General features: G+C 56.4%; 1 protein-coding gene across 1 annotated transcript; it reads right to left on the reverse strand.

Moving 5' to 3' along the window:
* Window positions 7-22,091, reverse strand: LOC396711 (myosin-3). Its single transcript, XM_013981330.2, is given in 42 exon segments — window positions 7-148; window positions 748-885; window positions 984-1,079; window positions 1,212-1,316; window positions 1,414-1,477; window positions 1,479-1,582; window positions 2,411-2,536; window positions 2,615-2,818; window positions 2,908-3,216; window positions 3,671-3,795; window positions 4,048-4,213; window positions 4,878-5,061; window positions 5,429-5,625; window positions 5,783-5,901; window positions 6,921-7,047; window positions 7,130-7,519; window positions 7,919-8,009; window positions 8,089-8,234; window positions 8,341-8,517; window positions 8,606-8,848; window positions 9,049-9,304; window positions 9,389-9,525; window positions 9,611-9,734; window positions 10,360-10,477; window positions 10,559-10,646; window positions 11,203-11,273; window positions 11,384-11,690; window positions 11,785-11,955; window positions 12,609-12,758; window positions 12,843-12,961; window positions 13,370-13,508; window positions 13,596-13,699; window positions 14,916-15,014; window positions 15,094-15,157; window positions 15,685-15,777; window positions 16,321-16,429; window positions 16,753-16,780; window positions 18,289-18,445; window positions 18,851-18,994; window positions 20,552-20,763; window positions 21,334-21,389; window positions 22,018-22,091. Coding segments are annotated over 40 exon segments (5,820 nt in total). The 5' UTR covers window positions 20,756-20,763; window positions 21,334-21,389; window positions 22,018-22,091; the 3' UTR covers window positions 7-121.

Consider the following 22,968-nt stretch of genomic DNA (forward strand, 5'->3'; position numbering starts at 1 on the left):
CAGCCCCAAACTGAAGACAAGGTTTATTGCATGTGAAAAGCAGTCACATGGAAATGAAGGGTCAGGAACCATGAAAATACACATTTTGCATATTTTCTGTCCTGTTCCAGAGGAGGACCGCTCACTCTTCGCTCTCATGGACCACCATCTGGGGAGAAAGTGGGCGTTTTGAGCTTTGTCACAGGGCAGAGAGAATTTCTCCCACTCCCTCCCCAGCGAGCATCTGGGGTTGCTGCTTGCATAGCTCAGCGGGACATGGGACCTTCTCTGGATCTCAGGAGAATACACGACTGCACACGCGGAGCGGTCACCCTGCATCCTGAGACTGGCCCTCAGACTGAAGGAGCCCCTTCTGCGGGGCTTCCCACTCACAGGCGGGCGTCCCCGTACCTACACGTACAGTGACGGGGACTGGCCAGCAGAGGGCGCCGAAAGCTCACTGTGGGACCCGCCTTTGCTTTTCAGGATGGTGAGTTTTTTTGTTTTTTCGTTGTGTGTTTTTTTGGTTTGCTTTTTGTTTTTAACTTTTATTGAAGTATAGTCGATTTAAAATGTGATAATCAGGACGGCGCTTTATTGTGACTTACGGAGCTGGGTGGCTTTAAGCAAATCCTTTCCTTTCCTGAGCCTGAGACTGACCTCGGTCCCTTCCATCTCAGAAATGTCTTCCTCCCAGCAGGTTCCTCCCCAGGAGCCACACCTCCCGCAGCACCACCGCCCCGCACCTGGTGCCGGGGGACCACGTACCCGGCTGGAGGTGAAGTCTCGGGTCTTTGCGCGAAGCTTATTGACCTGAGATTCGGCGATATCAGCCCGTTCTTCAGCCTCCTCGAGCTCATGCTGAGCTTTTCGGAACTTGGTGAGATGAGCATTGGCTTGTTCATCCTAAAACCAAGGAGCCGGGGCAGGGAGGATCGGTGAGCGCCTCTCCAGAGCTCGGGGGCCGAAGCGGGAGGCGCTGCGCGAGGACTGCGCTCACTTACAGCCTCCTCCGCCTGCCTCTTGTAGGACTTGACCTTCGCTTGAAGTTTGTCCACCAGGTCCTGTAATCTCAGCACATTCTTCCTGTCCTCTTCACTCTGAAAGAGAGCACAGGGGGAGCTTCCTAGACAGGAGGGGGCCGAGATGCTCCAGGTCCCCGGTTTCTAGAGAGGACTCTGTCGTGTTTGCACCTCACAGCGAAAGTGCCCGGGGCGTTTCTTTCCACTTGCCTGGTAAGTTAACTCCTTGACCCGCCGCTCGTATTTCCTGAGGCCCTTGACAGACTCCGTGTTCTTCTTCTGCTCCCCCTCAAGCTCAAACTCCAGCTCTCGGATCTGGAGGAAGGGTTGGGACGTTAGTCTGGGGCTAGAGCACGACCGGGAGAGGCCGGGAAGCTGTGCTGCTGCTGGGGTCCGTCCCCCAGGTACCCACTCTGGCCTCCAGCTTCTGGATCTGCTTCTTCCCGCCCTTCAGGGCCAGCTGCTCGCCTCGTCCAGCGGTGCTGCAGGTCCTTCACCGTCTGCTCCAGGTTCTTCTTCATCCGCTCCAGGTGGGCGCTGGTGTCCTGCTCCTTCTTCAGCTCCTCGGCCATCATGGCCGCCTGAAAAGCACATCAACCCACTTAGTTGCAGACACAGGTTAAGTGCTTGGAGCTGTCGGAATCTGGTACCCAGAGGAACAGAGCCGTGCTGATGACAAAGGACATGGGTGAGGTAACGGTTGAGGCCACCGTGCCACCGTGGAATCTGAGGCGGGCTACACCAGGCATGTGACATGAGCTGAGAAGGGAAACTTGCAAGGGCTGCGTGGGAAATGGTTTCTTTCCTTTTCTTAAACTAGCCTCCTTGGGACCTACCCCCCCGCCCTCAGGAAGTTCCTCCGTTCACTGTCACCAGAACCCGAGGCTTAGAGAGTGCTGAGGTGGTGACTAGCGTCACGGGTGTAGGGGGCGAGTTTAAGGGAAGGCCTCTCAGGAATGGGGGTGTGAGCGCTGCCGGACCGGCACGAGGTAGTGCTGTCCTTCCGGCAGCAGGTGGCGCTGTGGCAGCCGTGGGCACAGGCCCAGGCCTCTGCGAGCAGGAAGGTTGAGTACCGGCCAGAGGGAAGCCAGCTTCCTCGAAGGTGACGTTTGGTGGGATACTGACCCCATTCTGATCCCAAGGTCTCATTTTTCAAATTTGGAACCAACCTATGTTGAAGGAATGAAGAGCACCCCTCTCCACTGGCACAGGAAACACAATCCCTCTGGTCTTTTTATCTGTGCTACGTTCTTTGTTTAAACGTGCAGGGGGAGACATGCTAAGTTCCAGGGAGGTGGGGAGCGCTTCTGGAAAACTCGCACCATGCGTGCCCGGGAGGCTGCGCCCTGACTACTGGGCGCTGTCTCGCTATCGCAGCTGGCGGCTGCGCAGGGCGGGGGGAGCCTCACGTCGGTGGTGGCCTTCTTCGCCTTCTCCTCGGCGTTCCTCGCATCCCTGCTGGCGTCCTCGACCTCGCTCTGGAGCTGCATCAGGTCTGTCTCCAGCTTCTTCTTGGTGTGGATGAGGCTGGTGTTCTAGGGTGAGCAGAGCAGGGGTTACTTGGGCGTGTGTGAGGCTGAGGTCCCCCCGCCCCCCTCGTTACCCCCCGATACCTGGGTGTGGAGCAGCTGCACCCTCTCGTTGGCGTCCAGGAGCTCCTGCTCTGCCAGTTTCCGGGCCCTCTCCGTCTGCTCCAGGGAGGCCCGCAGCTCCTCCACCTCGGCCTGCAGCAGGCTGGCTCTGCGCTCCACGATGGCCAGCTGCTCCTTCAGGTCCTCCTGGCCTCGGAGAGCGTCGTCCAGGTGGAGCTGGGTGTCCTAGCCCGAGGGTCAGGGGAACATGAGTTGAGGTGGAGGCGAGCGTGGTGGAGGTGGGAGCGCTTTCCCACCGGGGAGCCCCCCCAGACCTTCAGCTGTCCTTGGACGCCCCGCAGGTGTTTGAGGGTCTCCGCGGCCTGGCGGTTGGCGTGGCTCAGCTGGATCTCGATCTCGTTCAGGTCCCCCTCCATCTTCTTCTTGATCCTGATGGCCTCGTTGCGGCTCCGCACCTCGGCGTCCAAGGCGCTCTGCATCGTCTCCACGGTTCTCTGGTAGTTCCTCTTGAGCTGCTCGATCTCTTCGTCTTTCTCAGCCATCTTCCTGTCGATTTCCGATTTCACCTGGGTCAGTTCCAGCTGGATTCGGAGGATCTTGGCCTCTTCGTGCTCAAGGGCGGCCTTTGAAGGACAAAAACAGACACAGTACCAGTGATGGAGACGAGCCCGCTCCACCACCCTTGGGGTGATAAAGCGTCAGTGGGACATTCATACTCTAACTCTGCCATATTCGAAACGATCTTTTAAAAACCCCTAACTTACCTTCACTGCAGAAATAGAATGATTTGTTGCTATTTGTTATTATACTATCAAATGATAATAACATTTAAATCCTATTTCTTGAGGCCTTAAGGCACTCTACAGATTTTTAAGTTCATCTAAGACATTTATAATATCTCATTTTTAGGCCTATTTTAATGTAATGACTTTCTCCAGTAAGTGCAAGACGATTCACAGGAGTTATTTCATGAGACTTGATGGGAAGGGAGCCGGCCTTGGGCCTGTCATCGACAGAGGTGAAATTCGGACGGGGTCGGGAGGTCGTAGTGTCTGTTGCCCCCGGCCCTCCGCTCACCTCTGCTTCCTCAAGAGCCAGCTGGATATCAGCCTTCTCCAGCTCAATCTGCTTTCTTGATTTCTCCAGTTCATGGATGGTTTTACCGTTCTCAGCAATTTGTTCTGTGAGATCTGCTATCTCCTCTGCAAAGAGAGAAGTTCTGGTTGCATCGAGTGAGTGCCTTTGTACGTGCTTCCAGGCAGAAGCACTGACCCTGTGCTTTGAACCAGTGCGTTCCTGCTCTAAGGATGCTGCTTGCCAGAGATAAGCTGCTTACAAAGAGACTCAGAAACAGCCCCTCCAATGGCAAATGCTTCTGCATGCGAGTGACCTATCACACCCCCCAGCACGCGCTCTGGCCACAGCGCGAAGGGAGATTCAGACAAACTGCTTACGCTCCAAGTTCTTATTTTCTCGCTTCACAGTTTCAAGTTGATCTAAGGCTTCTTCGTAGGCATTTTTCAGCTTGAAGAGCTCGGTGCTCAAGGAGCGGGATTCCTTCAGAGCTGCCTCCAGCTCTGCCTGGCTCTCCTCACACTTTGTTTTCCACTCGGCGAGCACCTGGAACACGGGGGTGGGCCATCCACTCCTCTGCTCCCCCTCCAAGCTTCCAACCCAGTGTAACATGAAGGTAAACACCCTGAGAATCGGGGACCCTGGGCCGGGTCCCACCAGCTCCTTGCTCCTGACTCTGGACTAACTAAGGTTTCGTCCCATAAACATACTCAAGACCAGGAGTTGGTCAGTAACAAAACAATGGCCACCCCAAAAAGCAAGTGGATCCTTTGAGAAGGAATTAGCTGGGCCTAAACGCCCTTTTCCTAAAATGAAGCGGCCTCGCACTTTTAAATATTTCATGAAAACTTCAGTTCACAGCAGCCTGGCCGGTGCTCCGGCAGGGGAGGCTGCCAGGCAGAGAGGAGACCCGAGTTGGGTCCCACATCAGCCACCCCGAGCGACCAGCCAGATCCGGGAGCAAGCACGCTGGGGAGTGGACAACACGGTAGGAAGGGCTTTGTCTCCAGGGACCGTGTTTGAGAGGGGCCTCCACCCCCATCCCACTCCCATTTCACTTCCAGATGCAGAAACTACAGCCCAGGGGAGCGCAGGGCCGCGGCCGAGGTCACAGTGCTGGTGGGTGGAGCCAGGATGGGACCCCGGCCTCCTGCACCACGACCCCCGGTGCTCCCACTCGCAGGTCCGCCGGCAGAAGCCCAGCTGGCACCTTGTCGAAGTTTCTCTGCTTCTTGTCCAGCGCAGCAGCCAGAGAGTTGGCTCTGTCCACGTCCACCATCAGGTCCTCCACCTCCGCTTGCAGCCTCTGCTTGGTCTTCTCCAGGGAGGCACACTTGGCGTTCACTGCCTCCACCTGCTCCTCGGAATCCTGAAGGCGCTGAGCAAGCTTTTTCCTTCAAGAACGTGAAAGAGAAGCAGATGCTGTTTACGGCTCAGTCCTCCTCCCGAACGTCACGGTTCATCACGTTGGAATCGCTAATCTCTGTGCTTCAAACACCCATTTGCTTTCAGAAGCCCTGGAGAATTTCCTGTCTGCTGAAAATCAGTGATCAATAACCCGCCTGGTTTCTAACCAAGATCAAAGTCGTCTGTCTCCATGAAATGTGCTAATGCCAGGTCCTCTAACAGCACAGCACTGCATTAAACAGAAGAGATGGGAAACATCTAGGCCCAGACTCCCTCCCGGGTGGTTCTAAAGTCAGCGCCCCTGTCACTTGATCATCGGGGACTCCTGGTTCTCGGACCAATGGAGCTGCGTACTTGGCCTCCTCCAGCTCCTCGGTGCGCTGGATGGCGTCCGTCTCGTACTTGGTCCTCCACTGGGCAACCTCGCTGTTGGCCTTGGACAGCGCCCTCTGCAGCTCGGCCTTGGCTTCCTGCTCCTCCTCATACTGTTCCCGCAGCAGGTCGCAGTCGTGGCGGGCGGACTGCAGAGCGTGGGCCAGGGCGTTCTTGGCCTGTGGAAGAAAGAGGAGAGCCCCCGTGGGTTAGCATCTCAGGGCCCAGTGCATGAGAGCCCCGTACACTGCCACCGCCACCGCCTGCTGACGCGGCTGCCTGTTTCTGCAGGTGGTACTGAGGGCCCGCACAGGGGAGGGCCCTCAGGGCACCCACCTTGCTCTCCTCCTCCAGCTGCCTCTTGAGCTCTTCTATTTGCTGGGTAAACGCTTGCTTGCTTCTGGAAAGCTGTGATACTGTGCTCTCTTTCTCTTCGAGTTGACGACTCAGCTCACCTATGTCCAAAAGGAAAATATTTTCGTTCCATTCCTTCATTCAACGGAGTTCCTCGGGGGGTAAGGCGCTGTGCTGTGGTCTGGGCAGAGTAAACTTAGGTGTGGTCCTTTCTGGGGGCTGAAGAGATGTGTCCATGAGAAGGGAAAACTGAAAACACATCCTGATATCACTGTAAACTTCTAGACGCGTGGAGTGACTTTTGCCGATAAAACTTGTTGCAAATAACTGTAAAGTCACCACCTCAAAGCTCCCACCAGCCCTTTGGGTGGCTGGTGTTCGCCGCTGCTTACTGGGTCGTCAATTAAGGGAGGCCTCGCACGCCTTGGCTGCCTTCCCCTAGGACTTGATATCTTTCGCATCGTGAAGCTGACTCCTGGGTGGCTGTGGTGGTTCTGGCTTATGTGCTTCTATCGCGGTGAGAGGAAAAGAAGGGGCGGAGGGGCCTTAGGACTCCAGAGGTGAACGTCCAAGGTCACGGCAGAAGTGGTGACTAAACTTCCTGTCTTGGTGGAGCTGCTACAAAGGCCTGGTTCTCTCGTGCTGATGCGCTGCCGGGCCAGTGCTGGGGTCAGAGCCCCAGGTGATGCCCCCAGACTTTGGTACCCAGGAGCCTGGACGGATTGGCTCTGTTTCTTTCTCGACTGTTTAAAGGGCTCGATGGCAGACAGCAAGTCTGCGTTACATGCAGGAAGAAGTAGAAGACTCACGGGACTCGGTTTCCGCCCCAGGCTCTTTCCTGATGTGAGTTTATACTGACGGTGGAAGCACGCAAACCAAGCAGTCGTTTGAGTCCATCCTTATCAGGGTCCCCTGCTCCCTCGTCCCTCCTGGACTCTCGGTATTTGCTGTCCTCCTTGGGACACTGAATGGCCCTCTCGTGGGTTAGGCTGACTGCCTCTCTCCTGAAATTGCTGCTTCCCTAGGTTCTCCCCCAAACACATCCTGCCTTTACTTCTGACCAGCGGCCCCACCCGTGGGTGTCGGGGGGGGGTGACTCCTCCCCGTTTTCCTCACTCACCGGCCTCCGTCTGAAGACGGGACTTCTGCATGGTCAGCTCGCTCATGCTCCTCTGGATTTCCTCGTTCTTGCCCCTGGCCTCGCTTAGCTGATCCTCCAGGGTGCGGCAGATTTTTTCCAGGTTGGCCTGCAGGGTTGGAAAGGCAGCAGTGGCGTGAGTGCTGCGGCGGGAGGGCCGCGGAGATCAGAGGACCGGGCCCGGGCCACACCTTCGCCTTGGACACGCTCTCCACGTTGCCGGCCAGGTCGTCCAGCTCCAGCTTGAATTCGCTCTTCTCCTTCTCCAGCTTCTGCTTGACCCTCTGCAGGTTGTCGATCTGCTCCCCCAGCTCAGCCACGCTGTCTGCGTGCTTCTTCCTCAGCGCGGCCACTGTGGCCTCGTGCTGCAGGGTGGCCTCCTCCAGGTCCCGGCGCAGCTTCAGGAACTCGGCCTCGCGCTTCTTGTTCAGCTCGATCTGCGTGGATGTGACGCCCCCCGCCTCCTCCAGCCGCTCGCTCAGCTCCTCCAGCTCCCGGGCGTAGTCGCTGCGCTGCTTCTCCGTCTTGGCGCGGGTGGCCCTCTCGGCCTCAATCTCTTCCTCCAGCTCCTCGATTCGAGCCTGTGAGGGCGGGTCGTCCCAGAAGGCTCTGGACTTGGCATGTCACCAGCAGGCCGGCTGCCACCCCCATAAGAACAACCAACTCTTGGACTCCTCCATGAGGGTGCGCCCATTCTGCCATCCGCCTTTGATGCCACTTTCCCTGCCTCAGCGCGGGCATCACCCCCACAGTGACCAACCCAGGACAGCGTCCATCCCAACAACATGTTGACCTGAAGTTCTTCCACTATGTATGTTTTTATTTATGGAAAAACTGCTTCTCACTACCGCGTCAGCCTAGCTGAGAGGACAGCCACGCTTCCGGGGGTCCCGCCCAGCTTGCTCTGAATGGCGTGTGCCAGACACGCCACCCACGGTGCACGCCCCACGTGTCAAAGACAAGTCCCAGATACCGCCTACCTGGAGCTCTTTAATTTTCTTCTGAAACTGGAGGCCCAGGGTCTGCTCATCTTCCACTTTGCTCTGCAGCTGACTGGACTCAAAATCCTTCCTGGGAAGGGAAATTTGGAGCATGTGAGGACATGATGCCTGGGAACTGGGAGCCTAAACCCGGTGCTTTTAGGCCGTACTTCTTGAGCCTTTCATCCAGCTGTTGCTTGTCATTCTCCAGATCCAGTATGGACTCCTGGGCAAGCTTCAAGTCGCCCTCAAGCTTCCTTTTATTCCTTTCCAGGTCGACCCGGAGCTTCTTTTCTTGTTCTAGGGAGCTTTCCAGCTGCAAAGGGCACCGTTTCTTTTTGAGAACCAACGCTTTGCACCGGAGGATTCCTAGGCTCTTCCCACCTGAAGCCCAGGCCTCCCAGTCAGCACCGCTCACTCACATCGTCCACCTGCTGTTCCAGTTTGCTCTTGATTTTGCTTAAGGAGTTGACTTTGTCCTCTTCAGCTTGGAGGTCATCCAGGGTCTGCTGGTGGGCCTCCTGGAGGGCCTTCTTCTCCCTGGTCAACTTCGCAATGGTTTCATCCAAGCCGGCCAGTTCCTCAGTAAGGTTTTTAACCTAAAAGAAGCCACAGGCAATTCTAAGAGGAGATCGAGTGGGGTTTGCAATGACCACGTCAAGCTGCAAAGACCCATAAAGAGTGTACCTTGTTCTCTGTGGCATGTTTCTCCTTTTCAACCTTGGCCAGTGTCAGCTCAAGGTCATCGATGTCTTTCTTCAGTTCTGAGCACTCATCCTCCAGTTTCCTCTTCTTGGCCGTCAGCTCGGCATTGATCTCTTCCTCATCCTCAGCTCTCTCAGTCACCTCCTTGATTTTGGCCTCCAGCTGAAACTTGGCTTTGATCAGCTGGTCACATCTTTCCTCTGCATCCAACAAGTTTTCACTTTCCTTTAAAAAAACCAATAGAATCATGATTTCCTTTAATGACTTAAAGATAAGGTCTGTGACATTTCACTACTTTGTTATATGTGAGGTCCTTTAAGAAGCATCCCAAATAAAAAGCAAAAATCTCACCCCAAAATAAATATTATGAAATAATCAGAAATAATAATTAGAAGGAGAATAAAAAAAAAATCCTGAACACATACAGCTTGTACTTGGAGCTGCAGGTCGTTCTTCTCTTGTACCAGAGTCACCATCTTTTCCTCCAGTTCCTTCCTCTTTGCCTCTGACTTGGCGAGTTCCTCCTTGGTTTTCTGGAACTCCTCCTTCATGGTGGCCATCTCCTTCTCGGTCTCTGCGCTCTTCAGCAGAGGCTTGATCTTGAAGAAGAGTTTCATCCAGGGCCAGTGCTTGACGTTCATGAAGGCGCGGATGTTGTACTGGATGCAGAAGATGGACTCCCTGAAAACAAAACAGCGGTTGCTGCTGGGAGAGACCCCCCCACGGCCCCCCCAGAGCTCAGGTTTGAGCAAGACCCCACTCGACCTTCTCTGCACCATCTTCTGGAATTCCACGCGCATGAGGAAGCCCCTGCACACGGCCTGCGTCCGGGTGATGAGCTTGGCCAGGCGGTCGTCCCGCATTTCCTCCAGGGTTCCCAGCAAGCCGGCCTTGAAGAACACCTCGAAGGAGGAGGACGGCTGGCGTCAGTTTTCTGGAGGGGCCAACGGGGACCCGGGCCAGCAGCTGTCGGAATTGATGCCCTACCTTGGTGTGTCCGAATTTGTACTGAGTGTGGTCAATATCGATGGACGCCAACAGCTTTTCACACGCCTTCTTGCTGTCGATGAACTGTCCCTCGGGGATGGCGCTGGCATTCAGCACGCGGTATCTGCCATTGGGGACACAGGACCGATCGCAGACCATGAGCAAAGACATGGCCTTTGGGGTGGGTTATTTTCCTTTTCCTTTTCTTTTTTGGCCACCCCGAGGCATGTGGAGTTCCTGGGCCGGGGATCAGATCCAAGCCGTAGTTGTCACCTAAGCCAAAGCTGCAGCAATGCCAGGTCCTTAACCCAGGGTGCCAGGCCGGGGATGGAACCTGCCTTCCAGCAATCCCAAGATATCCTGACCCCACTGCGCCACAGCAGGAACTCAGAGACACGAGCTCTGGGAATCTCCTGGTTCGGGCCTCTCTTCCAAGCGGCAAGAAGGCCACAGTCCAGAGAGGAAAGGAAACTTGCCCTTGGCCCCAGGCCAGAGAGTGGCCTGGATCTAGGTCTCCTGACCCTCTGGCCAGGTCTTTTTCTGCCACGTTGCGTGTTAGAGAAGCTCCTGAGCCTGTGTGGGAGAAGGAAACACGTACGTGGCCGGGGCGGGGGGGGGTGACCATGTGACATAAGGTCCTTAATAACTGTCGTGTCCAGGTGGATCTTCCCATACCAGTGTTTCTCCCTCTCAGCCCTCGGCACTGACCCCTCTCACTGAGACGCATGGAGAACATTTCTCTCACACACCTTTGTTTAAAATCCCCGTAGAGGATCCGATTGGGGAAGCCCTTCCTGCAGATGCGGATGCCCTCCAGCACGCCGTTACACCTCAGCTGGTGCAGGACCAGGCTATGTTCCATGGCCCCTGAGAAGGGGCGCGACAAACGTCAGCCTCACACAGGAGTCCCGAAACCTGAGCACCCCTCCCGAGCCAGCAGTGCTGTACCTGGGGTTTTGGTTTCATTGGGAATGATACAGCGCACAAAGTGAGGGTGAGTCGTCCTTAAATTCGACATCAGCTTGTTCAGGTTTTCCTAAAAGAAAAAGATCAAATTTGGTTGTAGCCTTTTTGCAAACGTGGAGACATATTGTATCAAAGAAATAAGATAAAATTAAATTTATCATGAATTCTAAGGAATGAAGACGTTATTTAACTCTGTCATTTAATGGTCCTGGGGCTAGTGGTGTAGGCAGAGCACCCATGTGCTAGTCCTTTGCTTCCCAGGGAGCCGGAGACCAGCCAAGTGCAGGATGCCCTCTGAGATCAACTCCAGGGAAGACCCGGCTCCACCGGGCGTGGGGGCTGCTACTGCCTGTGTCCCTGCAGCGAGCTGGAAAGCCTGTACCGAGGCCTCGCCTCCCAGGCCAGCCAGTCCAGCTAGCTGCAGTGTAAACTGACAGCTAAAGTCTGGCCCTCCACTCGTGGGCCCTCGTTTATATATCATCATACCGCCACGCACCTCACTCAGGGACAGTAACCAGATGAAGCCCACATCACTGCGCTTGAAGTAACCAAGTTTAGCATCTCTACACTGCTCATTTCGAGGTGACAGGAACCCATCACAAGCAAATGAATGTGTATTTTCTTACCCTGAAAAGGGCAGAGACGGTTTGGAAGGAAGAACCCTTTTTCTTGGCAACTTTCTTCTTTCCGCTGTCAGCTGGAAGAAAGAAAAGGTGGCGTGTGCTGTTAGCAGGCCTACAGGTGCTTCGGCCTGTGGGCTGAGCGGAGGGAGGACACGGATCCCCGGTGCTCCAGGGGGTCGGTTACCGTCGGCCGTGGCGAAGGTCGCGTAGAGGTGCGCCAGGAGCCGGTTGGAGGACTTCTGGTACAGCCCGACCACCGTCTCGTTCAGGGGGTCCTTGTTCTTCTCCAGCCAGCCCGAGACACTGTAGTCCACGGTGCCCGCGTAGTGGATCAGGGAGAAGTGGGCCTCGGCCCTGCCCTTGAGCACCTTGGGCTTCTGGAAGTTGGCAGACTTGCCCAGGTGCTGGTCATAGAGCTTGTTCTTGAAGGAGGTGTCTGTGGCCTTGGGGAACATGCACTCCTCCTCCAGGATGGAGAAGATGCCCATGGGCTGGACCAAGGCAGAGAGCATGTCGGGTCAGCGTGACCTGCAGGGACGGGGAGCGGGGCCTCGAGGGGAGGCTCCCGAACGCACACAGCAGTACCTTCTCGATGAGCTCGATGCAGGCGGCCAGGTCCATCCCGAAGTCGATGAACGTCCACTCGATGCCTTCCTTCTTGTACTCCTCCTGCTCCAGCACGAACATGTGGTGGTTGAAAAACTGTTGCAGTTTCTCGTTGGTGAAGTTGATGCACAGCTGCTCCAGGCTGTTATACTAACACCGAGACATAATGTTCACACGAAAAGTCAGAACAAGATCAAAGATCCATCGACCTTCCTCCTTGTCGTCTCAAGCTCCCGCCAACTCATTTGTGCTCTCGGATGTGGTCACACCCTTGGGCCTGGCTCGGATCACACCTCCTCCTTGGCATCTTCTCTGAAATTCCAGCTGGAAGATGTTTCTCCCTCTCCCGAGTCCCAGGGCCCGGGCCTCTTCCCTGCAGCCCTCGTTGTCACTGGTCGTCTATACGTCTCACTGTCCTCACACACGTCAAGCCCACCTTTACTCACTGCACGTCGTAAATCGGCAAGGCTGTGTGCTTCCGACCCGGAGCCCGTAGGATATTTATGTAAAAGATTGCATGGCTGGCTTATTGTCAGCTTCTTCTGTTTCTGGCTCTCCCTATTTATTGTCAGTAATGGCATTGGATTTTTTTCTTTTACCCACTTGGTGACGTTTTAAAAATCCCACTTGACACACGTCTTCCCTACTCTTAAATTTTCCCACCTCCGCAGGCTCTTCTGCCTGCCCCGCCTCCCTCTAGTTTTCCTCCAAGAGGCACTGCCGTAGGCGGCGTGGGCGGCCCCACCACACAAAGGTGGAACACCACCCCCCATGCAAAGCCGTGCGACCAGGAGCATGCAGACCTCAAAGATCTCAAAGCCCGCGATGTCCAAGACGCCGATGAAGTGCTGCCTGGGCAGCTTGGTGTCCAGCTGCTGGTTGATGCGGGTGACCATCCACAGGAAGAGCTTCTCGTAGACGGATTTGGAGAGTGCGTTCACCGCGTGGTGCACCTGTCGGGGGAGGGGTCAGCCGCCGTCTGGAGGCAGGGGCCACCGGGTGCCCGCGCCCCTCCCGGCCTGGCCCCAGTCCCTTACCTGATCCACGGTCTGGCCCTTGGTAACATACTCGTTCCCAACTTTGACTCTGGGGAAGCACAAAGCCTTCAGGAGGTCCGAAGAGTTCAGGCCCATGAGGTAGGCTGTCTTGTCAGCCACTGGCAAGAAGAGAAGGCTGATTACAAGGGAAGCCCCGATGCTTGGCAGAGCGGAAGAACCCTCCTAAAATCCTCTAAATGGTTCCACGCTCAGCTCGGCTCAGCTCCAAGTGTATTACATTCCGTGTCTCTACCTTGCTTATCTGCGGCCAGTAGGAGCTGAGTCAGAGAATGTGATAGATTTTATGAAAAGGCAGCATTGGGTTCCAGAAAACCCTGGTCCCTCCTCATTGTATGTGAAACGGCACCATTGTAGTGATTCTGCACATGGAGCATGGGCAGCTGAGCCCTGGAGACAGTCACCTCTCCAGGCAAAGAAGGTCTCCTCGCTTTCAAAAGTGGCCTGGAGGGAGCTCAGCTGGACGCCCCCCACCCCGTGGCGCATGGCCTGTCACGGCGGGTTGGTACCTTCCGTGCCGTCCGGCTCTGCCTGCTCCTCCCGTTGCTTCTGCTTGAACTTCATGTTCCCGTAGTGCATCACGGCGCCCGTCAGCTTGTAGAGTCCAGATTTCTCCTCTGGGGTGAAGCCCAGGATGTCGATGGCACTCTGGGATTGAAGGACAGCCCGTCAGCAGGTTGACCCTGGTGACAGGTGGCAGGGAGGAGCCCCCACCTTTCTCCCGGTTCTGCTTACATCCGTGGCTAGCAGCTCCTCGGCATCATCAATGCTGGCCACGAGGATCTCGCCCTGGCTGATGAACGGGTAGTCGAAGGGGTTGGTTGTAATGAGCAGCAGCTCTGCAATGACCAACAGTTAGAGGAGGTCAGTGGCTGCAAAGGAAGCGTCCCCTGGTGGCTTTGAGGCCCTGGATCCCGGGCTGAGACGTTTGCTGCTGGGGCCCAAACTGAGCATAGGTTAGAAATCTCTTAAACAGCCTCTCAAAACTCAGGCTGTGGCTGAATATGCAATCCAGGGAGGACTCTGCAGCCCCCCCTGCTGAGGGAGGTTAGGAACCCAGAGAGGGAGTTTCCGTCTCAGCGGTTAACGAACACGACTGGCATCCCTGAGGACGCGGGTTCGATCCCTGGCCTCACTCAGTGGCTTAAAAGATCTGGCGTTGGAGTTCCTCTCGTGGCACAGCAGAAAAAGAATCTGACTAGAAACAATGAAGTTTCAGGTTCGATCCCTGGCCTTGCTCAGTGGGTTAAGGATCCAGCGTTGCCGTGAGCTGTGGTGTAGGTCGAAGATGTGGCTTGGATCCTGCATTGCTATGGCTGTGGTGTAGACTGGCAGCTGTAGCTCCAATTAGACCATTAGCCTGGAAACCTCCTTATGCTGCCAGCGCAGCCTTAAGAAGAAAAAGAAAAAAAAAAAAAAAAAAAGATCTGGCATTGCTGTGAGCTGTGTTCTGGTGTAGGTGGTGTGGCAGCTACAGTTTGGATTAGACCCCTAGCCTGGGAACTTTCATGTGCCGTGGGTGTGGCCCTAGAAAGACAAAAACCAAAAACAAAAGAACCCCAGAGAGAGTATTTAGATTCCCCAGCTTGGGTGCACTGGTGGAGGCTGGGGGAGCTCAGGAGGGGAGCTGGCTGAGCGTGGGCCAGGACAGAGCCCTGGAGGGAGAGGAGATCTTTGGTAGAATCACAGTCTTTTCCAAAAACCACTGAAAGACTGCAGCCTGTTTCCAGGCGAGGGCCCACAAGTCTGAGCAAAAGCGCCAGAGAGCAAAGAGGACCTGGGCCACAAGGGGGCGCCAGGGGACCACTGAATGCTTTGCTTTGTTACTCTGCAGGTTTCCATCAAGCAGCCCGCAAGGCAGCCGTGGCTTAATCTTTTCCGGGCCACTGGAGTCCCATTTTTCAAAGTGGCCTGTCACTGTCCAAACAGCCCCATCCCACTTCGACAGCAAACTCCCCTGCTGGCTGCCGGGCCACCTCTGCGCAGCTCTCTCTGGTCCACTCGTCTAGGCCGAGCCCCCCAGCGCCCCTGACCCCGACCCCGTGACATCCTCACCTATGAGCTCCGGCTTCTTGTTGGAGAGAATCTGGTAGAAGATGTGGTAGCTCCTCTCAGCCTTCAGCTGGAAGGTCACTCTCGATTTTTCGAGCAGATCTAGGAGCACAAACGCAGGGCTGTTTCCCCGCTGCTCCCCTGGTGTCCTGGCACCCTCCGATCCCAGGAACCTACTCACATGTTTCAATGTCTGCGGAGGCCAGCTTCCCGGTGGTACCAAAATGGATTCGGATGAACTTGCCCTGGGAGGGTGGGGGGAGACCAGGTGTTCTGCCCACCTCCTGGGCCACGTGAACAGTGACGTGTCGTGTGTCCCCCTCTCCCATCCCCTTTGTTCCACACAGCCTCCCAGCCGCCCCGCGCAGCCGGTCGAGAACGTAGGAGAGGTTCTGTTCAAGATGCACAGCAAACCACATCACTCCCTTCTTACGGGATCCTTCAGTTCCTGTCTCCACGAAGCCCAAACCCTCCTCCTGGCCTCCCAGCTTCCAGGTCCCGCCCCATCCCCACCCCCGCAGCTGCTCAGACCCTCTGGGGGTCCCTTGACTCTGCCAGGACCCCCCCCCCAAGCGGTCCTTCCTCATCCTGGGACCTCGGGGCTTCCCTGCCAGGCCTGCCTACAGGAGGCCGGGCCGCAGTTTCCCTGCACTCTCCCCCCCTCGCTGCTGCTCTGTCTGCGCCTGTCCCGTGGCTGCGGCTCCTTCCGTTGTCCAGCCCAGGGCTGCAGGCTCCTCCAGGCCTCCGAGAACCCCAGCTGGACGGGACTCACGAAGCGGGACGAGTTGTCGTTCCTCACGGTCTTGGCGTTGCCGAAGGCCTCCAGCAGCGGGTTGGCGCTGATGATCTGGTCCTCCAGAGTGCCCTGGGGCAGGGAGCGCCAGGCTGGATGGCGACGGGGGGCTCCGTCGCCCTGCCCGCCCGCACCCCCGTGGGTGACGCAGTCCCTCCCGACCTCCCAGCCTGGGGCCCATCCCCTCCTCCCCACTGTCTCGCCCAAAGCCCTCCTGCCGTTTTGTTCCATGCGGCCCTCCTGCGTCCGGACTCAAACCTCCGCCCACCCTTCGACGCCTCGAGTCTCCAGGGAGTGAGGTGGGGCCCGTATTCCTTTCACGCTGCTGTCGGTATGTTTTGAAAGGCAGGTAGAGCCACAGTTCCCTCCAGGTGGTGGGTAACGCTGCTGCGTGCGAGCTGCCCCCAAGCCCACCTTTCTTAGAGTCTCGGGGCCTATGTTCTAGTCAAGCACAGGGTCTGGTCCTGCAGGATGGACCCCTGCTGGGCTGTCTAGGAGAACTGCTGCCTGCTGTCCCTTCCATGAAGAGCTGGGGTGTGGCCTCCCCATGCCCCCTGTTGGAAGTGGTGACGAGGGCTGGCCATGGAGGCCGAGCAAGCCTCCTTCGCTCCATACCTTCATCTTGGAGTCCTTCTTCTTGGCGAGGTCCCCAGTGGCGGCAATTGTTGCAAAGTACTGGATGACCCTCTTGGTGTTCACAGTCTTTCCCGCCCCGGATTCTCCGCTGTCAGAGCCGCGGAAAAAACAAAAGAAGCAGGTCCCGTTAGTGTGCACAGGCCCCAAAGATGTCACCTGAGCCACATCAGACACACACCCATCACTCTGAGAGGCAGGGGCCCCAGGGAGCTGGCCTGGATGGGACGGCACCCTCCTGAGGCTTCACACACCTTCCTGCCCGTCCCCCGCCCGTCTCTGCCTCACAGACTTCGCTCTCGGTACTTCCTCATGAACAGATCAGAGCAAGTGGCATCTCTCCCTCTGCATTTGGGGCAAAGAGCCACAACTGTGAAACTGCAACTATGAAACTGTGACCCCTTGGATACTTACGTGATCAGAATGGACTGGTTTTCACGATCTGCCAAAGGAAAAGGATAAAATAGAGTTGATGGCAATGTAAATAGAGCTTCCCCGGAGTTCCCGCTGTGCAGTGGCTTGAGTCACTGTGGAGGCGTGGGTTCGATCCCAGTCCAATGCAGTAGGTTAAAGGATCTGCTGTTGCTGCAGCTGCGGCTTGGGTTCAATCCTTGGTCCAGGAACTTCCATATGTTGTGGGTGCAGCCATTAAAAATTAAAAAAGCTTCTCCAGCCTACATGTTCATCAACAGATAAATGGATATGTAGTATATTTATACAATAGAACATTACTCAGTCATGAAAAAGTATGAAATAATGCTATTTGCAGCAACATGGACGGACCTAAAGGTCATCATACCACTTAAGAAAGATACAGATACCTGATGACATCACTTATGTGTGGGATCTAAAATATGATACAGATGAACTTACTTACAAAACAGAAATAGATTCACATACATAGAAAACAAATTAATGGTTACCAAAGAAAAAGGTGGGGAGATATAAATTGGGAGTTTGGGATGAGCAGATCCCACCACTACATACAGAATAAACAAGCCCCCTGGATAGCACGGGGCCTACCATATCTTACAGTAAACCACAGTGGAAAAGACTGACAAAGGATACATAGGTATAATCAAGTCACTGCTGTGCGCTAGAAATAACAATGCACATCAAAGACTCCAAAAAAAATTTTTGGAGTTCCCGTCGTGGCTCAGCGGTTAATGAATCTGACTAGCGTCCAAGAGGACACAGGTTCGATCCTTGGCCTCGATCAGTGGGTTAAGCATCTGGCATTGCCGTGAGCTGCGGTGTAGGTCGCAGACACGGCTCGGATCCTGTGTTGCAGGCCAGCAGCTACAGCTCGATGGGACCCCTAGCCTGAGAACCTCCATATGTCTCAGGTGTGGCCCTTTAAAAAAAATTTAATAAAAAATAAAAATAAAAGGCTTCCCAGTTCTCCGCATCTCTAGCAGTGAGAGGTCACTGCACCATCCCTTTCCTAATACCCTGTGCAGTCCTTGGTGGGAGCTGGAAGACACCCCTTCTTGAGAATGAGGCTCACGGAGGTTAAGCCCCGGCTTCCAACCAGCAGCTGGCTTCTCATCCTATTCGGTTGAACCATATGAAATGGTCGGTTTTGCTTTTGGCCCACATGCTTCCATTAAATCTAAACTCCTCCCCAGGGCCTTCGAGGCCCAAAAATATCTGGCCTCTTTTTTAAAGTCTTTTTAGGGCTGCACCCACAGCATGTGGAGGTTCCCAGGCTAGGGGTCCAACAGGAGCTTAGCTTCAGGCCACAGCCACAGCCATGCTGGATCCTTAACCCAATGAGCGAGGCCAGGGATGGAACCTGCGTCCTCATGGATGCTAGTCAGATGCGTTTCTGCTGAGCCATGACGGGAACTCCCTCTTCTTTCAGCAGCTCCAGCCTCCAGTCCGTCGAGTGGAGGCACACACTACATGGAGCCCTGCCCACCTCCCGAGACTCTCTCCTTGGAGACCCACCTGTCAGCATGAACTGATAGGCGTTGTCGGAGATGGAGAAGATGTGGGGCGGGGCCTCCTGGCGCTTTTTGCCTCGGTAGCCCTCCACCACCTCGGGGTTGTACACCGGCAGCCACTTGTAGGGGTTGACGGTGACACAGAAGAGGCCCGAGTAGGTCTGTGGGGGCGTAACACGTGGAGGTGTGTGTGTCTGGTCTGTAACGCCCTTTGCCTTTCATTTCACTTTCATGAGAAACTTGTCAAGGAGGCGAGACACGATCTGCCTCTATGATGAGGCAGCTGAGACTCCAGCGGGGCGCAGCTGACCTCCCAGGGCTGGTGGGTGATGACACGGGGACCCCAGCCTTGATGCCCGCCTCTGGCTCTCACCCCTTCCAGCTTCTCTCCTCCCTGCCCCTGCATCTCCCCCTTTCTCATCTCCCAGCACCCTCATCCCCCTTCCTTTGTCCGTCCCCCCTTAGCTGAACAGCTGAGTCACACTCGAACCCTGCAAACACCCGCCGCCTAAGCAGCTCCACCCCACGCCACCGGAGCCCCAGGACCCGCACACATGGGCACTGACATAGATCATCCAGGAGGTGTACCGGTCCTTGAGGTTGTACAGCACGGCCGGCTCGTTCAGGTGCGTCAGCATGGCCATGTCCTCGATCCGGTCAAACTTGGGGGGGTTCATGGCATACACATCCTCCGGCTTCACCACCAGGGTCTGAAAGGGAAAGGGTGCCCTGTGCGCCTACGCTTCTCTGCGCAACCTGCCTCCACGCCGGGACCAGAAAGTGTGGGCACAGGATAGAACTCAAGGGGACGGGCTGGGGGCGGCGGGGGTGGTGGTAACGGCGTGCGGTTTGCTTCCGTTCTGGGGGCTTTTCCTCCTGTCTCCACCGGGCCTGAGGAGAGGGCGGGATGACGGACAGCAGAAGGGATCCGTGGGCGGGTGGGGAAGGACGCAGGCCCGGGAGGCAGCAGGAACCCCTCAGCCCAGTAATGCCGGCTGGGCCGAGACCCGGCTCCAGAGTCTCTGGTCTTTGCCACCTACTGACCACACAGCAGGTTCACTGGCGTCCCTGAGGCAGGGACTGAGGAGAAGGCACCAGAGTGAGCCAGCAGTGTGTCTCTGAACACAGCTGCCCAGCCCCCAGCCCACATCGTGCCCGTTCACACCCTGCACCCGTGCTCGTGAAAGAGAACCCAGCCCGGCGCCCTTTCTGGGGCCAGGCCGTTACAGCCAGGGGAAGGAGCCACGCAGCAGAGCGGGGGTTGCAGGCACCGGTGGGCCCCTCTGCGCATCCCTCGAGAAGAGAAGCCCCCTGGCCCCCAAGGACCCCGCATGGGGGCGTGGAGCTTGGCCCTGCCCTTCCCTCCTCTGAAGAAGGTCATTTTCCCTGTCCTGCCCCTGGGTGAGGTGGCAGGAATCCTGCCTTCAAGCCGGAATTCACTTAAACCACTCATGCCACCAGCCGCCCCGGGAGGCCCGGCTCATCTTAGGCGCCCGTCATCACGTCCAGTTCCTGCCTCCCCTGCGGCTCCGAGAGCCCTTCTTGGCTGCAGTGACCGAGCCGCCCTCCGGACGTCCGTGCGCGGGAGCATCGCAGGGCAGTTTTCAGTGCCCTCTCCCTTCACGTCCAACCTGATAGTGCTATTTCCTTTTCTTTCTGGGATTTTTTTCCCTCTTCTTTTTAACTTTTCTTAGAACATTTCCAGGGTCTTCTCGTCTAGACTCCAAGGCGTGTGAAGTCCGGAGTTCCTCCCAGCACTTCCCAGTAGCCTGGGCCGGGGCGCTGGGCGGCGCTGCCCTTCGCCTTCTTGGTGTGCGGAAGCTGCGACTTCACATGGAGCTTGTGGTCCACCAGGGCCCTCGACCCCCTTTAGGTAGCTTTACTTCCCTAGGGAGCTTTTGCTAGAAGAATTGGGGGAAACCTAGGCTATCAAAGGCGACTTCTCCCAACTCCACACGCATAGGACCCACAGAGCTGGTCCCCACTGACCTAGAGTGTCACAAACATTGACAAAAGCACCTGAACAGGAATGGCTTTGATCAGCCACAACCAGGGGATTCTCCCGTCCTGCAGCCCGAGGCCGGTATTCCCTCTGCTTTGTCGGGAAGCTAAGGGAGTGATGCCCAGTGAGTGTCACTGGTGCCAGGGAGGTGTTCTGGTGCCCAAGCCACATCTGCAAGTGGCCGGTGTGCAGTGGACACAGCGGGGCAGCCACAGCGGGTGACAGAGGGTGTCTGTCTGGCCTGCAGGGTAGGGACCGGGCTTACCCTGTTGTCTTCGGTCTCCACCGTGACCTTCCCATCCTGGGTGCTCTTAATTTTCCCCTTGGCGTACTCTTCCTTCGAGTCGACCACGAAGCAGTAGGTTTTGGCATCGAAGGGCTGGTTCTGCGCCTCGATCCTCTCCTTTTCCGACTTGCGGAGGAAGGGAGCGGCTATGCCGAACACTTCCATTTCAGTGTCGCTGCTCATGGTGTCGGCTGGAAGGGACCCCCCAGTGAGTCCCCGGGCCAGACTCCAGCCCTGACCCCACAGGCGCCCTCCAGGCGGAGCCCAGGAGCAAGGCCGCCGCCATCCAGCCCCCGGGGATCAAATGGGTGCATTTCATTGAGCAGCTCCTCTGTGCAGAGGACACGGGATGCACGCAATCCAAGCTCCCCCGTTAGCCGGGGCTGGGGCGGGCAGAGTGCCCAGAGGTGGGTGCAGCTCTTGGGACCCCGCTTTCCTCTTCTGTAAAAGCCAGGGGTTGCTGAGGGAAGACGTAAAGGTAAACACTCTCAAAAGCAAACATTCTTCAAAGAGCGTGTTAAAGGGCAAATAGCTAAGGAGTTTTGGAACCGCTCGGATTCAGGGTGGCTCCATCTCCCACCTGGAAACCGGCTTCAGTCCCTTCTACAAACAAGCGGCTTCTCACATCAGCATCTGCTTGGCAGCCTTCCCTGGGGCTCCTCTCCAGCCTAACCTGTCCTGCTCGCCGCAAGGCCGTGGCCGGGGGGGGGGACCAGTACCCTGGAGATGGCTGAGCCAGGGGACCTGACCTGCTTTCTCACCTGAGAGTCACACCCGCAGGAGGACAGCAGACAGCAGCAGCCGTGAGAAATCAGACCTGCAATAAATACACAAAAGGTCAGGAGACGTGGGAGTGTCTGGTTCAGTTCTGAATGGGCCTTAATCAATTAACCAAATGAAGAGAAAGGACGAATAACTTTAAAAGAGCCTTGGCCCAGAGACAAGCTGGAGGAGCAAATGGGACCTGGCCCACAGGTGAGCCCTGAAGGCAGGAGAGCCCCCAGCCGCCCCAGACCTGGCTCCCTCCTGCCCGGGTGGCACCACCCTCTGTCTGCCGTGCCTCCTCCTCAGAGGTGAGCAGTCAGGACAGAAGCTCTGTTTGAAAAGCCTGTGCCTCCAAGCCAGGGCCAGGCCCCCTGTCTTCTGTGGGCAGGCAGGGTGAAGTCTCAGACAAGCCGACGGATGCACAGCCAGCGTGGCCTTGAGAGGACAGACACCGCAGGCCCGCAGCGCAGGTGGGGAGGCGGCCAGGCCCACTGGCCTCTGTACAAGTCAGAGAGGTGGCAGCGTTCATGGGCCGGGGTGACGGGCAGTGGTCCACAGAGCATCCGCAGGGACCCTGCCCAAGAGGGCTCTGGAGGATGAGGGCGGGGGAGAACAGGTGAAGGAAGCGGGATGCTGGAGGCGGGGAGGGGCTGAGAATCAGCCGCACGTCTGGTCCTTACCAAAGCCGGGCAGGGCCACACGAGCCTCTGAGCCTCAGATGGGAAGGACCCGCACAAGGGGCACTGTGACTCTCCTCCGCCCACAGAGCAGCTACAAGGGGCGCTCCCCGCGGGCTTTTATAGCCCCTGCTAACCCCGCCACTCATTCCTTCTCTATATTTGGAAAGAGAGTGACCGACACCACAAGTGAGGACCAGCTCCTTCCTCACTTTTTTTTGCCGCTGCCAAGAGAGAGGTATATATAGAAATGACAGGATCCTAGCTGGAGAAAGCTGGAAGTTTGGGATGCCTTTCTCTGAACCGGCGGCTCAGTGATGGGACAGCCTTGCCGGGAGCCCTCGCTCCATCCCACAGGCGCCACACGGCTGGAGATGAGCCTGGTCTCTGGGACAGCGGGGACCTAGAATCTCGGCCTGTGGGCAAAGGGATGAAGCCAAGGACGGAAAAGTTTAAATCCTCTTGGAGTTTTGAGCAAGGCTTTTGTTACAACACAGGGTTGTGGCAGGAATGTGTGATTGTACAACTTGTGGGGGAACAACAGCAGTCCTCCTGCTGTATTATTAGGATCGTCATTAACTAAACCTCTGTCTTAAGCGCCAGTAGGACCAACGAGTAAATGACTGAGAGGGAGGTAGCCCACCAGCCAGGAGCCACAGTGACAGCTGCTCAAGGACCTGTAGTTATTAAGACATGTCACCAATTAGGAAAGACCAGCTGCTGGCCGGGGCGGGGGTGGGGGGATGGCAGGGCCTGCAGAGAAAGGGGGGTGAGGGGGCGTCTAACGAGCATGGCTGTTTCTAAATCAGGGTTGGAAAAATAAAGCCTTAGGAGCACAGAGGGGTATGGCTGAAGCGTTTGCCCATTCTTATTCCACTTTATGTCTGTTTTTCCCTTTTTTTCCCTGACAGACCGTTGGGAGCGTGGCCTGTGGGTAACCCGTTGTCGTTCATT

The sequence above is a fragment of the Sus scrofa genome, chromosome 12 (genome assembly GCF_000003025.6).
Source record: "Sus scrofa isolate TJ Tabasco breed Duroc chromosome 12, Sscrofa11.1, whole genome shotgun sequence".
Taxonomy (NCBI): Eukaryota; Metazoa; Chordata; class Mammalia; order Artiodactyla; family Suidae; genus Sus; species Sus scrofa.